This window comes from Amborella trichopoda, chromosome 9, assembly GCF_054954075.1.
Source record: "Amborella trichopoda isolate Santa Cruz 75 chromosome 9, AtrichopodaSantaCruz75HAP2 v2.0, whole genome shotgun sequence".
NCBI lineage: Eukaryota > Viridiplantae > Streptophyta > Magnoliopsida > Amborellales > Amborellaceae > Amborella > Amborella trichopoda.
This window is the reverse complement of record NC_142344.1, coordinates 48,266,675-48,284,521: the sequence shown is the minus strand read 5'-3', so window position 1 is coordinate 48,284,521 and position 17,847 is coordinate 48,266,675. Positions and strand designations below refer to the sequence as shown.

Sequence of the window (17,847 nt, the reverse complement as noted above, 5' to 3'; positions counted from 1 at the left end):
AGCAGGGCCCCCGATCGCCGGAATTCATTTCGTTCACCCATTCACGGAAAAGCCTGACATGATCTCACCCTCAAGGGTTGTGTTGACACTAGTGGTCAAGAATAAATAGTGTTGTCGAGAGGCAATAAATACATTTTAGTAAGGATTCGAAAGATGAACTTCGATGGTCAATTTTAATTATGAATGCTGCACTTTCACTTCTCTCGAAGAGCAGCATCGGTCGAGGCAAGTTGTTATATGTCATTTTTGACGTACTTGTATTTCCAAATTTATAAGCAGAGAACTAGTAACGACCTGGTCCTGTCGGTACCCAAGACACCGTTAGACCATGGAAATGCTGCAAAATAAGCCTAAGACTAGGCAACCTTAGAAAAAGTGCTAGAACGGCTTTGAAAGACATGAAAGGGGTAGTTTGGGATGCCCGAAGGATACCCACAATGTTTCGTCACATTCCGTTAAGTTTTGATATGATCAAGACAAAATTTAGTTCTCAAGACCAGTTCTTATCCTGTCAAAAAGAGACCTTATAACTACAGCCATATGGTAGGGGCATCAAAACAATACCACACTACCACCATTACACTCAGAACATCAAAAAACCCCTAGGGACCAAATTTGATCTCAATTGTACCTCCCAGGAACGTCTTGGGCCCAAATTACCACAATAGGGTAGGTTTTACGCTATTGTGGTGCGGCCTCACTAAACCAGTTTCCAATCTTGGGACTGTATTTTCACATCTCAAGATGATCTTCAAGCATCCGCAAGTCACTCATTTGGATTCGAAACAAGCTCAAATTCGGATACAAGCTAGGTCTCAATGACCTGGTCATTTTGACATATGGCACGCGCCATGACATAACCCAGAACTAAAGCTTTTTTAGAGAGAAGATGAGCTCGAAACCATGAAAATCAGTGCTTTGAAAGAAAAGACATCCCGAGCTTCGTGAATCGATAAATTGAGATCTGTGCAATGGATCATCACAAAATCGGGCTCCATGTGACCATGTCACGAAGGGCTACAAACTGGTACAACTTTTGCACTCAATTGAAGGTCGGATAGTGCAAATTCCAAGGTTGAAGATGGCAAGGTTTTTTCAGCCACCGGAATCCCTTTTTTCGATGACCTCCCAAATTCAGAAATACTTCAAGCAAGAACCAAATCGGACAAAACTTGATGCAAAGCGACTATGATGGTCTCCTCTTTAATTTGCAATCAAAATGAAGACTTAGAGCACCATGAATCGCATTGCATTGATGGCCAAAGATCACAATCTAGCTAGATTTTTACCCTTCAAGAAAAGTCTCTCTCAAGACGATCAAAAGACATCAAAAAATTCAGAATCGAGCAAATATCAAGTCAACAATGATAATCATCCGTATCACTACCACAAGTACTCAAAAAAGCTTCCAAAATCTAGCAATGGCGAGAGGCCCCTCAGAGAGGGATGGTTTCGTCATTACCACAAAAGGTTTAAGGGGCATTTTGGTCATTATTCCTAAATTCGAGATTTTATTGTAATTTCTTTTAAATATAATTGGGCTTAGTTTTGAGCATCCACCCCTATTTGATGGGACCTCTATATCAACAAGCTTAGGTCATTTGTAAGTCGGATTGTTCGTTAATGAAATTGAGGCACTAGCTTGACTTTGCTTTTGATTCTTAGATCTAGTGGAGAGGAAAGAGAAAACTTTTAGAGAGAGAAGCTACCCTTAGCGTAGTCACCGTAACCTACTTTGTGGTCAACAACTGTGACCCACAGTGGACCCACGATCTTGTCCTTGACTCTGCACCCTTTCTCTCTCTTCCCGTGATAAGTTTTGGAGCTGTAGCACCTACGACCCCATCTCTCTTTCCATGCCTCTTTCTCTGCTGCCTCACGCAGTAACTCTGAACCGCAACAGCCCTACGGTCCTATCTTTCCCTCCACGCCTCCCTTTGTGTAATAGGTTTTTGGAGCCGCAGCCCCTGCAACCCGTCTCTCTACTCGCGTCTCTCTCTCTTTGTCCTTGCGCTGTAACTCAAACCGCAGCAGCCCTGTGGTCTCGTCTTTCTCTCCACGTCTCTCTATCATCGCGTGATAAGTTTTGGAGCTGCATCCCCTACGACCTCACCTCTCTGCTCGCGTCTCTCTCTCTCTCTCTTGCCTTGCGCGGCAACTCGAAACCATAATAGCCCTGCGGTCTCATCTTTCTCTCTTTTCCTCTCTCTCTCTCTTTGCAGGATAAGTTTCGGAGCCGCAGCACCCGTGACCCCGTCTCTCTCTAAGCTCCTTTTTTGTTATATCCCGATATTTATCACACGCTCAATTTGACATCTCCCAGAGAACCCTCGAGAGCCTTAAACACTCTGATCACCACTCTAACTTCCTCGCCGTACAGTGTAGTTGAGTAGCGAGGTACACACACTCTTTCACCTTCTCTCACTCGGGTGGAGTCATCCTGAGTAGGTAGTCGAGAGAGTTTGGACTCTGTAAGCCACTCTGATCGTCAACTTCTGTAGCGTTCGCACAAATAGGGGGAACTTTGTCATCTTTCTCCCTTTATCCTTCCTTTGCCAGCCAATCCTTGTTTGAGTCAACCAATTTAGAGGGTATTTTCGAGTGTCCATTGTAAATCCTAGAGTAAACAAAGAGAAGAGATGATGCATTAAAGTTTGAGGAGAGTTCATATCCAAACCGCGCTGGCAGATGTCGGAGGGCTTTGTGATTGTTCTAAGAGGGCACGTGCCCAAGTGTATCCATGCATCCACAAACGACGAGGTAAGTGCCTAAAACACATCTTCATCGAAAAATCTCTCTTGTCGTTGGTTCCTTGTGCGCGCACCCCTCGCGGTTGTTTGAGAGTCTCTAAACAAGAAAACCAGGCCCCGACCAGTTATCTATAGGGAAAATATGTGAACATCGTTCTCATCTACTCACCTAGCTTTTATAACCTTCAATATCTCTTTGATAACCACCAAATATCATCTCCACCGTTGATTTCTTAATGATGCTTATCCTCTTTCTCGCCTTCATGCTGGATCTTCACGTCGGCCTTATCTTCTACGTGCATTCCAATTTGTGAGCTGATCTTCTAGTTCAAACAAATAGATTTTATGGATTTGAATTTGAACTTCAAAGCTTCATGCGAACTTAAAACCGTGCGTAAATCTCTCAACCCTAATCTCAATCACTCGCAAACTTTGAATCTATGCGTATCCTATGTAGCCAACCCTTAACCATCCACGAATTCAAATTCACCCCATCTGATGTGGCTAACCATCTCTCTTTTGAATTTAAATTTACAATTGCGGATCAGTCGAGCTGTCTAATGAGAAAAACCAAGACATATCTTCCATGTTTATTACTCATTGGTTCATCTTTCTGTTCGTCCCACTGAATATACTTTCTTCTTCTTGCATCAAACATTTCTGCACCTTTAAAGGGTGATCGGATCGAGGATCTAACGGTCTTTATTTCTTGAGAAATTTCTCACATTAAAGGAGAAATTACAACATCAATAGTCGAAAGTTGTTATGCCTGAACGCACGAGACATGGGGCTTTTAAAGCTTCAACCTTCAACTGATACAAAACTTCAAGGAAAAAGGGCTATAACACTCCAAAATAGTTTTTTGAGAGTCTCAATTTGATCCCAAAGCAATCAATCTTCGAGGTATCGGTTAGGGCACATCCAAACCGATGGTGGATACAGGCATGGGTTAAACCAGGTCCAAATACTACCCAAGTCATATCACTCTAGGCTCATGAGGCCTTAATATGTTCAGGAATTCACCTTAATATATCATGACGAGGTTTTTTTTAAGCTCCATCATTCAAAACCCCATTATTTCAAGATACAACAGATCCTTTTAGAGAGTCACATCACATCTCACCCATAACCTCCAGTATGCAGTGGGGAGGCATTTATGTGTCAGGGAATATATGCAATCCAGAGTCCCGTCTCAAATAGAAATGTCTTCATGATCTATTATCATTGGTCATATGTTATAGCATGTACATAACCAATGATGGGTTCCAATATTAAGCCATATTTGTTCCTCCATTTATCAAATGGATAGACATACATAGAGCCTTAAGAGTATATGTATCCTAGAACTAGAACGGGATTTTGGCATTATCAGCCATGGGTTAGGATTTTAAAGACTAAACGATGAGTCAAGATTCATTTATGCATATCAGGCCTTTCGTATGATGGGCCTTGATTACATTATATATTTGCATCACATGGGGTATTTCTTGAAGCCTTAAATGAAGCTTGGCTATCATATCAGCATTAAAATGCATCTGGTCTTTATATATGAGTGAAAACACACCCAACAATGAGTTAGGGCAAAGGCAATGAGCTCAAGTAGCGTGTGGCTAAATGGTGTGGAAGGTGCGCTTATTGCTTTGATGTTATCATCGGGCCTTACTCGAATAAGGTGGGGATGAGGCTGGTTGACTCGCCTAAATGGGTGGTTTCTTCCCTGGGCTCTTCTTCAGAAGTTGGTGCGCACCCTATGGTGTGATTGGGTTAGGATGGTACTCTTGGGGAAAGTTTTAAAATAAGAAGTGATGACAGTTTTAGGGGATTGTGTCACGAGCTTAGGGACAACCAACTCCATGGTCCAGATGTGAAGGTGGTCAGGCACATTCTTGCCATTACTGCTTTTCCCCCATTAAGAGCTGATGGAATTTCGACAGCATGACGGTTGTCTCTGACCTTCACGATGAACTCCATAGGTGTCCCAGTCCTCATCCTGGCATTCTTGGGATTATAGCCTCGATTAACAGCAAGGAGAGTGGGTGCACTGGAGTGGGTCGGGCTTTAGATGCCCCCAGCCTCAAGGCAGGTATATAGGTATCATGAGATGGAATGGGAGGTCGAGGGTTTTGTGCCTTGGACTTAAGGAAAGCAAACTCCTCTGTCTAGATGTGAAGGTGGTTGGGCACATGCTTGCTTTTATCACTTTGCCCCTGTTAGGAGCTAACAAAATTTCGGCAACATGATAGCCATCTATGGCCTTCACGATGAACTCCATAGGTGTCCCAGTCATCTTTTCCAGCGTCCCTAGGTTATAGTCTTATTTGACAGTGAGGAGAGAGGGTGCACCAGAGTGAGCCAGGCTTTAGATGCCCCCAGCCTCAAGGCAAGTGTATGGGTATAAATCGTATAGGTTTGGGTGTTGGTGGGCTTACGACGCCGATGACCCTCGGAGCCCATAATAATAATAATGGGGATGTTTAGGGGAGACAAGGCAGCTTTTGAGCCACCTTTGAATCCTTTAAGACTGGTAGATGAGCCACTGGTGTGGTGTGTGTGAGATGAATGAGTGTTGAGAGTGAGTGGAGTGGAGTGTGAGTGAAAATGGGAGTGACCTTAAGGTCACCTTAGGTGGGAGGCCGGCAGTCACAATCAAGATGAGAGATGGAGGTGGCCTTAGGGCCACCCTTGTGAAAGGAAGGGCAGGCAGTCAGGGCGTCAATTTTGTGCTGTAAAAGGAAGGGGTGGCCTTAAGGCTACCCTTTAAAGGTGGGCCAACGGCTAAGATGCTGACCTTGTGTGTGAGAAGTGAGGGGGTGGCCTTAGGACTACCCTTTGTGTGAGAATTGAGGGGGTGGCCTTAGGGCCACCCTTTGTGTGAGAAGTGAGGGAGTGGCCTTATGGCCACATCTCAAGTAGCTAGGTTGTCAATCATGAGTGTGTGGGGTGAGGGACTGACCTTAGGGCCACCCTTCAGAGGTAGACCGGTAGGCTAAGCCACCAATCATGGGTGTGTAAAGTCAGTGGAGTCGTCAGTTGGTCGGCCGGGCCTCGCGCCCCCTTGCATATGTGTGTACGCATGTGAGTGTGACCCCAATGCCTGTGTGATGTGTGCGTTGATAAAACGTGCGGTGTGGTGCGATGGCCAACCAACAAATTTAAATTGCAAGGTAGTACTTACCTCGGATATATGTTTGAGATTCAGATGCCTCCAGTGCTTGACCCTAAGATCCCAAAGTAGAGTTGTCGCTGAAGCCCTCCAATGTCCTTGACAGATGTGGTTTGATCCGACTGCCTCACACTCCTAACCGTGTCGCTATCTCGAAGTCACGCGCTCACGATGATCAATGGGTCCTATGTGTTTCTACGGTTTTGTTCGGCTTGGTTTGGCTTAGGGTTTGGTTTGTCTTGGGATGTGCCAACGATTATGATGGGTAGCTACTAGGTAGGTGGCTATAAGAGAGGTTGACCGGAATCTAACAGAATTTTGAACATATAAGTATTGAATTTGGGTTTTGATTATATTGAGGAATGAATAGAGGAACATTATATTGGGTTTGCCTTTGTATATCTCTCAATTCTTAATATTCATGACCATCTCTCTCAAATTGTTGTATGCAAAAGTGGCCCTAATACTCTTATTTCTTTTTTTTCTTTTTGGGTAATTCAGTGGGGAAGACAGCCCCTACCCATTTTTTCAAATAGTTTAGGAGTTAGTTTTTTGAAACTATTAGTAAAGTGGGGTCAGTAGAAATAAAAATCATAATGTAGTGACTAAAGTGTGGGGTGCTACCACTACAACCCAATCCGTTTTGAACTACCCTTAATATTCAATACACTATGGAAGTAGCAGGTTAGGTATCAGAAATAAGTTCAAAGCATTGAATAGTTTCTTGAAGGGTACAAAGGCATTCATAAGACAGTTTGTTCATTATTGTTCTCAATTCTAATGAACGCATTAGCAACAGACCAACTAATCAAAATGAGCTGGCAGGATGGGTGTGCTCAACGAACAACTCTCTCTTTCTCTCTCTCTTTTGAGGCTTTACATGGATAAATATTAAGTTCATTTGCTAATAAGGCTTATTGAGTTATTTTTTAAAATGTAGAGAAAGTGGGATCGCTTGAATTATGGGCTCAAAAAAACTCAGATCTAGTCTTTTTCTCAGTCCACTGGCAGCGCCAGCTCCAAATCTGTATTTTGATTTAAAAAAAATGCTTCTAAATTTAATTAAATCTGTTGATGAATTAATTTCTAGAAAAAAATAAAATAAAGCGGATAATTAAATGAAGAAAAACAAACTAAATTAAGCAAAAAAAGATATACTTACCTCTAAAGACTCGAAACCCGGAGTTTCGAGCTTAAATCAGGCCGCTCTTCCAATTTGTGCAGCCATATATATTTTTTAGATGTTTTTGCTTTCTATAATTGGTATATCTAAGGTTCTTTGACCCAGATTTAGGGTTCCTAAAGCAAAGAGAAAAGCTGAGAATTTTAGGTATGGTCTACCTAAGCTTTTCTTAGGATTTGAGGAGAGTTTCTTAGTTTTATAAGGTTTTTGGAATCTCCAAGGTTGAATATGAATTCAAATTTTTTTTGTGATTTTTGGGATTTTTGGGAATTTTTTCTAATTTTTAAGATTGATCTAAGGGTTTTTTTTATTTTTGGTATTTTTAGTATTTTTGCGCTATTTTTCTAATTTCAGAAATTTTTAAGAGATTTCTTGATCTCGTTTTTTATCCTTTTTTTGGGGTTCTGAAGGGGGTATTTATAGAATTCCATTGGTGATTTTTTCTAATTTTTTTGGAATTTTTTTTAGATTTTTTTATTATTTATCTTGAAGCTTGAGCCTTATCTAATTAAAGAAAATATTTTTACTACATCATAAAAATGCATTAACTGCATCATAAATAAATTTTATGTGTCATCAAGCTACGTTTGGGCCTGCTAAGCCGCGTTACAGCCCGGCCCACGACCCGACACTTGAGTCTTACAAGGACTAATTGTCATTTGTTATATCATTTTATCTGTAGGTCCAGGTTGTGTGGCCCTTCAGAACCAGAATTGAGGTTTTTAGGAGTTTTCTTAACCAGAATTTCGAGGGGGGTGTCTACAGTTGCCCTTCTTTAGTATTCACCTGAGGCGCTAGGTGAATGGCAAAGAAGTAGACACCTGAGATACGTTGGGGAAAAAAACCTTTTTCGATGGATCATTCTTTGAATGACCAGTACCCTTTGGGTAGGCGGTACGTCGATGGATGTTTTTGATCTGTAAGAAATCAAACTAACACTGCTACCTTTGAGTCATTGTCGTTGAGAGATCTCCGACAATCGGGATCTGAAGTGACAGTCAACATGAACCGTGCTATCTTTGAGCCAGTTACACTCCTTGTTGTAGTCACTCCAATGCTACCTGGGAAGCTGCCAATGTAGTCATCTTTGACTTTAGACCTCTTTCTTGGGGTCTGATTATGCAATCGAATGGGACTTTGATTTGGAATAAATGATGGGACGATTAATTTCTGGCTAATTGAACTTCCTGGTCGCCTTTAATTCTGATTCTTAGGGTCCACAGGTTCAAGGTTTTTAGTATGGGAACCTATGGGTTGGTCTCTGTTTTCCTAAGGTTTTCCAAGCATGGCAATCCAGGATTTGGTGATGGCGGACGCATCATATCCAAGCCTCCATGAAACTCCTTCGTTTTTTTAATACAGTTTAGAAAGTTTTGAAGATAGATTGAATTTTGAAACAGAAACAGAGTTTCGGGCTACGTTTTAACCAAAAAAATTAAGGCTTTTGAAAACTCACGAAACCCATAGGGGAATTTTGAAGAAGGATGAGAAATTTTGAAAAACAAGTTTTGGTAAGTAGTTTATTTTATTATTATTATTATTATTTATGAGCTTGCCGAGCCTCTACTTGGGACTTTGAAGACGAAGAATCACTAAGTACTTCATCATATTCCAATCTTGGCTCTTATGTCACAATTCAAGGAAGCGTTTTTCTAGTTTTTTTGAGCAAACAGGTGTCTTGGATAACATGGGATGTGCCTCAAAGTGATCAGAATATCTTTGGACTTCCAGTTTTGTTCATCCTCTACAACTCTTTTGAAGTTCAGATAGTCGAGCCTCTTCATGTTTTACTTGGACTGATACATTCTTTTGCTTTCTAAAGTCATTCTAACTTGATAAGAGAAGAATTTATGGAGATTTGGGAGAAGAGACAAAAAGATAGACAAGTTCTATTTTTCTATTCCCCCGGGGTCCCTTTCGGGTGCTCAGCCCGATAGTTTTTTTCATTTATTTTTTGTTTCAACGCTCGGGGTTCCTTTTGGATTTTCAGCCCGACGGGTTTTTTTTTTTTTTCCTGTCCCGCTAGGGTCCCTTTGGGGTATTCAACCTAATGGCTTTTTTTTTCCAACACTCGAGATTCATTTTTTATTTTTCATCTCGGCAGATTTTTTTTTTGAAGAAGATGAAGAAAGAGGAGAAGGAGAAGAGTCAATGGTGTTTTTTTCCTTCTTGTGGCACTTCATTTTAAAAAACATATAAGAACTCGATCATCATTCTTTCTTCCAAGTGGCTGGGAAGTCCTAGTCTTGGTTATCATTTGATTTTCCTTGCCCCTTGTTGATATCTGATACTTCATTGACAAAGGTTATCGAATCCTTATAGAATATTTTCTCCTTAGATTGCTTCACTCGAGCATTGATCTTCAAACTCGGAGTCACTCTCAGTTTCCTAGTCCTTCAATATCTTGTTGGATTGACTAAGCTCTTTTTTTTTCTTTTTTTTTCTTTTTTTTTTTCAACTCCTTAGGTTGTCAATACTATGGAATAGAATGCCTAAGCAGAGCATGGATGCCCCCACTTGGCTTATTTGAAAGGGAGGAGTAAGTGATCACCCCACGCATTTTCGATAATCTTTTTCAGTTGCAACTTCATGTTGCACTTGAGGAGTATATTGCCTTGAGGCATGTTGGGAGTCATTAGATAAGGTGTGGGCCTACCGGTGGCCCTACTTTATTTTCAACATCAAATGAGGATGCCTCTATCAAGTGGTTTGGCAAGGCTGCCCTTGTAGGGTCTTCTCCATTTGATGAGACAATCAATATCTTAGATGAGACCGTATTTTTATCAAATGGGGTGATCCCCATCAACCCGGTGGATAGGACTGCCCCTGTTGGATCTTTTTTTTCTTGAATGTGGAGTGTCCCAAGTAATGGAGTCATGCCCCTACCCCCTATCTTTTTCTTTGAATCATTTCTCTTCAAGGAATAGTATGACTTGATCTTTAATGTCTGGTTCTTCATCCCATATAAATAGGTTATTTAGAAAATCATGTGAAAGTGGCCTAGATGGTCCCCTTAAAATTTCTAGGGGTTTGATTTCTTTTAACTCTTGCGGAAGTATTGGATATTCAAGAATGATCAAATTTGGATCATTCGTTTCTTCGATGTTGATTGCTAGATCAATAATAGTAACTGATGCAATTACTACTTTAGGCTCAACAAGGGCAGTTTGCTCTTTCATTCTCTCTCTAATCATGGACCCTAGGCTAAGGCAATCCTTGGCATTTTCTTTATGAAATTCCCTAGCCACAGGGTTTTGCGTGTACTCATTCTTATCTGGTATTTTTTTCATATGGTGGATAATTTGATCCCTATGTGTCTTCATATTCTTAACTTTTATTGGGACTGTTGGAATAGTTTCTTCCTTTTGTTGGTTCGACTTCTCTAATTCTATAGGAGCTCCCCATCAAATAGATCTAGACCTATGACAATTCTTATTATTTGGTTTCTGAAGTTCCTTAGTAACGTAGGCCACTCTACCATTTCGGTCTTCATTTTCAGAGCGGTATCTTCATGTGCCCCAAGGCCATATTGGATGATTTTGAAGCTTGAGCATGGATCTTGACTCGTTGATCTTTATTAAGTTGAGACGGTCTTATGGTTGAGCCGGATCTACAAGAAGTGGACGATGAGAAGATTGGCGGTGTCGGATTGCTGATGCGGTGGAACTTATATGACTTTACTGTTCAGGGGCTAGAGAGGTCATTTGACTCTAACCTGACTGACGACTCAATGTCCTAGGTGAGGCATGTGACTCAACAAGGGCAGTACGCCTAAAGAAAGTTTTGACCTTGGGTAAGTTCTTAAGACACTCGATTGGAAAAGACTCGTAATCCCTAGAATTGTGCAAGGGTGAACATTGAGGAATAGAGGCATAACTTGAAGAATTCTTGGGTTTAGGTGAAGATGTCTTACTCTCTAGTTTTCCTTGGTAGCTAGCCTTGCTTGAGTTAGATTTGGACATTTATGGGAGGTGCGCCCCTGATTGGACAGTATATTCCCGAGACATAGACATAGAAGATGAAGGTGGACTCAACCATGATTCTTTAGTTTCGGGTTGAATGCTCTAACTGTTTTGAGTAGCTTGAGCTATACAAACTTGCTGCACTCCATGGTTTGGCTGGACTACAGATGGGTTAGTTATTCTTAGCCCTAAGTGTGGGATTATGGACCAACTGAAACTCGAAATCGACTGACTTGAGACAGGGCAGACCCAAGGAACTAAGCCATAAGGTCTTGTAGGTCTAGTCATCTAAAGGAGTCTAGACTATGTAGTAAACTAAATAACTGAGTCAACATGAATTATGGACATAATTATAAGGCTATGCACAAAAATCTCTTCTTCTTCTTTTTTTTAATTTTATCCTCTGTTTTTTTTCCTATCTAAGAAGCAAGATAAAGATGCTTCTTATTTGTTTACGCTCCGATCTGCGTCGATCTCTGGGATAAGATCTACTCAAATATTAGCAAAAACTGAGTTATTTTTTAAAAGGTAGAAAAAATGGGGTCGCTTGAACTATGAGTTAAGAAAAATCCCAAATCTATTCAGATCCAATTACAACCCGCATTATAGAAGAGGGATTTATAAGAGTCAAATTTTGTCTAAAATCTAATTTTTTTAATTAAATAAAATACATTTATTGCATCATAAAATGTATTAACTACATCATAAATACGTTTTCTGCATCATCAGGGCACGTTACAGCCCGGCCCATGGCCCGACACTTAGGTCTCACAAGGACTAAATTGTCATTTGTTATATCATTTTAACCATGGGTCCAATTCGGGCGATTCTTGGACCGTTGGAAAGATCTCAGGCTCTACTTCAAGTTGGGATAGGATTTAGGTAGTTTTGGGATAATTAAATTGGATCTAAGTTGCCTATGGTCTACTAGGGTTTGTGTGGTCGTTTAGGACTAGAATCGAGGTTTTTAGGAGTTTTCTTAGCCAGAATTTTGAGGGGGGTGTCTACAATATCTTCGATAGAAACCTTTCCCATATCTGATTACCTTATAAGGGTATCTTTGATTTTTAGAAGACACAGTTTTCGAAACCACATCTTCTAGGGAAGTGAATACCCCAAGGTTTATTATCTCGAATGGAATTGGCGGATCCACTTTTTCGTCTTAAATATAGGGCAAGTGGATACACGGTATCCACTTTATTCTAGTAAAGTGGATACTGTGGTATAATATCCACTTTATTGTAAAACTTTTATGTTATTGAATATGAAAGTGCTACAGTATTGGAAGACAGTTTTTAAAGCCATGTCTTCTAGAAATGAAACACACCCAAAGTCATAAGATATCTCAGATACCTCTTTTTCAATAGTAATCCGAGCTACAAAAAAAAAAACTCTTGGTTGATTGCCTCTCCAATTAAAAGGTCTCTTGCTCTGATACACTTTCCAAGATAATTTCCTTATTACTTCCATCGAAATGATCTACCATGTATTTAACCCAGCTTTCCTTTCCTTTCCTTTCCTTTTATGTTATATAATTACCACTCATTCACCTTCTTTTGTCTTGGTGCTTATAGTTAAATTTAATATGGGTTATTTACCAATAAAAAGGTGCACAAGAGGAAAAGTACTCCATCCCATTACGCTATGTCATCATCATCATCATCATCATTTTAACCTTTTTCCAATCAGTTGGGGTCGGCTTTATGAATTATCGTTTTCCATTCTACTCTATTAAAGGTTATATCCTCAGTGAGGTCATAAGTCCAAAAAGATTTCGGACTACTTCTAGCCACGACCTTTGGGCCTATCTCTTGCCCTTTCCAGTCTTTTCACTTAAAATAACTTGGACCTCCTAACTGGTATTGTACGTGGTCGGCGCCACATATGGACAGCTCATCTCAGTCTACTCTTTTTAATTTTATCACCTATTGGTGCCATGCCTAAATTCTCTCGAATAGATTCATTTCGAATTCTACTCCTTCTTGTCTTCCCACTCATCCATCTCAACATCCTCATCTTTGTTGCACTTATTCTATGGATATATTATTTTTTGACCGTCTAACATTCTGCCCCCATAGAGCAAAGTAGGTCTCACCGCTGTCATATAGAACTTGTCCTTCAACCTCATTAGTATGTGGTGGTACATAAAATTCCAATTGTACATCTCTTTTTCGCCCACCCAGCTCTAATTCTGTGTGCGACATCTATTTTGATCTCTCATTTTTCCTGGATTATCGATTCAATATGTCGAAAATGCGAATTTGTTTTTTGTACTTCCTGGCCGTCAATTATAACTACTTCTTCGTCTCTACTCCTACTATTACTAAATTTGCACTCCATACATTTTGTCTTAGTACGACTAATTTTAAAACTTTTGGACTCTAGAGCATCCCTCCAAAGTTCTGATTTTGTGATGACATCGTTTTAGGTCTCATCAATCAAAACTATGTCATCTACAAACAACATGCACTACAGTATTTCATCTTGTAGGTGCCTAGTTAAGTCATCCATAACTAAGACAAAGTGGTACAGATTCAATGCTGACCCTTAATGTAGACCTCTTGTCACTAAAAACTCATTCGTCTCGCCACTAGTTGTTCGTACACTAGTTAGTGCTCCATCATGCATATCTCTCACCAAGTCGATATAGTGTGTAGAGACGCCTTTCTTTTTTAACACCCACCAAATCAAATATCGAGGCATTATATCATAAGATTTCTCCAGACCATGTGGATGTCTTTTTCCTTTGTCCTAAGCTTCTCAATCAGTTGCTTAAGTAGGAAAATAGCCATTATTTATGTCATGACATGAAATGTGTTCTCTATGTCAAGATTAAAATAAAAAAATTGACTAATTTTCCTATTCTGCAGTCATGTACACATATATACTATCGACACCAGTGATCTGAAAATTGCTGAGCCTTGGGTTTGGGAGCTAGGTGATTCTAGGTCGAAAATCCCCTAGACTGACACTTGTCTATGGACTTTTTTGTTATCTTTCAATTTTTCGTATTAGACATTACTCGATGTGGCTTGAACTCACTGTAATGGGACTGGGGAACTCCGGCTCAGCCCCTGGTTAGTCAATGAGGTGGTTAGTCAATGAGGGTGGCAACGGGCCGGGCCATCTTTTTTTTTTTTTTTGACAAGAGTATGTAATTTTATTGATTCAAGAACTCATTACAAATATATCATATTACAATAGAGAATAAGAAATCAATAAAGAATCTTAACTCAACATCCTTCCTAGCTAATTCACCTATACCCGAAGTCGCCTCTTTATAAATATGGTTAAGAATACGTTTTTGTCAAATCCATTACTTTCAGCCACAAGGTCTAAAAGATTTATTACACCAATTGATAATGTTTAAGCAATTTCTTTTAAATGGGCCGCTGGTCCCCATAAACAAATAAAAAAATAAAATAAAAGAAAAAACAAGATTGAAAGACGGCTGTAATGGCCGAGCGGCTCTCAGGCCATAGTTTATCGTGCAGGCCCTACGTTTTTAGAGCTGGGCCGACTGGGCCCGGCGGGACCACCCGGGCCATTGCCAATCCTACTGGACAGGGACTGGTTCCAACTTTTTAAAGTTCAAAACCCACCAGAACTCAAAAAGAGAAAAATGAAAAGGTCAACATGAAATTAAGCAAGGGCCTCCACCAAATGAGGCTAAAGTTTAATGTCGCGGATAAGGAGCAACAACTGGATCCCATCTCTTTACATGGAACAAAGAGATGGTGAGCTGGATGGACGGTCCAAATTCTCCAATTTGTGCTGTTTCCTTGAAAAACTAAATCCCTTAAAAAATAGGAATTATAATGGATGAAAGAAGCCAACTGGGTCTTTGCTACTCATTGAAGGAAATTTTCTATGTGCCCAATATGAGTGCTAGCTTGCAAGACTTTCCTTAGTTACAAGCTCTTGCCAAGAATGTTCTCTCTCTAGAATGGTCTCTCTCTCTCTCTAGGATGGTTTCTCTCTCTCCTCCAGCCCTATATAAGTTACAGTCATGCTCTCTTCTTCCATCCCCTCTCTCTCTCTCTCTAGCATGGCTCGCTTCTTATCTATCATTGCTGTGTTTCTCCTTAGCCTCTTGGTCCTACTGGAATTTGGATTAGCAGTACAGCCACAAGTGGTATGCGCTTTCAACAATAACACTATTCTTCTTTCTATATTCAAACCACCTGTTGTCTTCAAACCATCAATCTTCTTACATTAAATAAAGATTTAAACCTCAGATTGATCAGGTCGATTCTTTTACCATCTAAACTTTCATAGTTTTGTTCCCCCCATGATCTCATGAAGCAACCATTGTGCAAATTTTTGTTTTTAATTATCTTCTTTTTATTTATTTATTTTTTTGTAGGTGAACCAAGGTGGCCTCCCTTCAACCACTATTGGTAAGTGATTTTTTTTTTATGAAGTAAGCACCATGGTGCTTGTCTTTTTCTTTTTTTCTTTTTTTTCTTTTCTCTTATTAGTTCAGTAGTAGCAATGGAAATATAGCGTTGCTTAACGTGAATTGCTAACCACTCATCTAAAGCTCCATGCACATGCACATGCACATTGTTTTGTTTTTTTTATTGTTAAGAAACACATGCAATACTTTTTTCTATTTTTTTTGCTCTTTTTCACAATGTTGGGGTTTAATTTGTAGATTGTGGAAAAGCATGCTCCGGCAGGTGCAGGCTATCGTCGAGGCCACACCTTTGCAAGAGGGCTTGTGGCACATGCTGTGCAAGGTGTAGCTGTGTGCCTCCGGGGACCAGTGGAAATGGAGAAAAGTGCCCATGTTATTATAACATGAAAACTCATGGCAACAGACCTAAGTGCCCTTAATAGAGTTGCTATGAGCCTCTATTTGGGTTCCAACAAAGTCCTCAATTTCTCTCATTTACTACATAATTCTAGCTGATGGTGTTTCAGTTCATTTGAATTATTCATATGTCGAAATAAGCACAGGCCTAGCCCTATGCTTTGGAGTTGATTTGGGTTATGCATCTGGATATAAGAGAATAAGTGGAATGTATCTTTCTTTGTGTTACTGTTTGCAGTTTTTACATGTGTGGTTAATCAACCAATTTATCAACAATGTAATTATTTTAAAAGGATTATTTTACTCAAGTACTCTACAATTTTTTCTAAAAAAACAGAAGATTTGTATTTTTGAATAAGCATTGGGGGTTTTATAATTTGCCACACTTAAAAATAGAGTGGTCTAGATCAAATAATATAAATATTCTTGCTTGTTCTAGGTTCCAAATTTGAAGCATGTTCAAAATATCTTATTTCAAATTTAGAACCTGGAAACAGAAGGCTATCTGCATTAGTTTGAGTGGCCAATAGCAAAAGTCGAAACTACATCAGTTTTGTTTTACGTTCCAAAACCGCAATAATTTATGCTTAAAATATCTTATTCTTGTTAGTCTTATAACAAGCAAGGTTATTTTGATTGGGTTCTAAATCCGCAAAAATTTATGCTTAAAATATCTTATTCTTATTAATCCGTAACAATCAGGGTTATAGGATTCGAACCCTAAATAAGGGCGTGCATTGTACTTAAAGCATTTGCAAAGAAGGGTTATTTTAATAATATGGCCCTGTTTGTATTTAAAGCAATTACAAGAAAAAAATATTTAAGAAACTACAGGAGTGAAATGATCTTATTGTAATCACTTTATTAATAAAATAATTTATTTGTTCACCCTATTGAATCTTCTAATTTTCCGAGTGATTTGACCATTATTTAATGATAGCTTCCTCCTAACCTTTTTTATTTTGTTAAATCGGTTCTAATTTTTATATGGTGACCACCCTACTTATATTTGCAACGGCAAGCAGGGGTGCGATTCCTCTCTATTATGCTAAGTAAGCACTTCTTGATTATTCGGAAAAGGCAAACTTAAAACTATAGCGTTTTAATTGCTCATATATTTAAAATGTCAAGGACTTAATTTGCTCCCTTTCTGATTTAGGGATATGTTAATGATCTTGGCTGATATATATGCATGACCTGGTTGTACAAAAGGTAAGGGGGAGACCATTTACCTTCGGTACAGAGAGGTTGTAATTGTTTATCACTGTCTGATACAAAATTTGATAGCTTGTGTGTGTCAAATTTTCGAAAATTTCTTTTGAACTTTAAGTCTGGTCAATACAATAAATACAATCAAAAGTAAATGGTCTCTCTCTGTACTTTCCCATATAATGATTGTAAACAATGACATAATTTATCTTTATCATAAAGAGGTCACATTCATCATGTCACCATGTCATTATAATGTAATAAAACTACTCTTCTAAGAAATTAAGTATCTGGCAATTGTATGACTCAAAAAATTGGACATACACTCTTCATTCTAATAATCAACCCCTAAAAGTAAGATATCGTCAAAATGAGTCTCATCCAACAATGAATTTAGCCCATCCATTTGGTGATTTTTAAGATCTAGGGCTTCTTGAATTGAAAATCAATTATTTCTTTTTAACAGTATTAATCTAATGAAAATAAAACTATCTAGAAAATTTGAAAAAGGAAAATGATCGTTCTACTTTCTAGGTTGTCATTAAATTTTATTTTTTTGTGGGTCATTAGAATGAGAATAGTATATATTTAAAACTTGAGGTCAAATAAATGGCTCTGCCATAGTTTTTGAAGATTTATTTATTATATTACTATATAGCTAGTGTAAAACTGACTTCATATATATATATATATATATATATATATGGCTGATATTTACCCACTAGCTTATATGAACATATGAGCCCAACAGCTTAGATTGAATC

General features: G+C 39.1%; 1 protein-coding gene across 1 annotated transcript; it reads left to right on the top strand.

Annotated features, from left to right (window-relative positions):
* The first annotated feature begins 14,904 nt into the window (after positions 1–14,904).
* On the top strand, positions 14,905–16,102 carry LOC18441781 (snakin-2). The gene is made up of 3 exons (XM_006852007.4): positions 14,905–15,193; positions 15,425–15,458; positions 15,716–16,102. The coding sequence occupies exons 1-3, from the start codon at positions 15,068–15,070 to the stop codon at positions 15,895–15,897; spliced, it is 342 nt and encodes a 113-aa protein (XP_006852069.2). The 5' UTR covers positions 14,905–15,067; the 3' UTR covers positions 15,898–16,102.
* The last annotated feature ends 1,745 nt before the right edge of the window (positions 16,103–17,847 follow it).

Coding starts and splice junctions, on each gene's coding strand:
- LOC18441781 (XM_006852007.4), top strand. CDS start 15,068: ATGCTCTCTTCTTCCATCCCCTCTCTCTCTCTCTCTAGCATGGCTCGC. Junction 15,194..15,424: donor TAGCAGTACAGCCACAAGTG/GTATGCGCTTTC, acceptor ATTTTTTTGTAG/GTGAACCAAGGTGGCCTCCC. Junction 15,459..15,715: donor CCTCCCTTCAACCACTATTG/GTAAGTGATTTT, acceptor TTTAATTTGTAG/ATTGTGGAAAAGCATGCTCC.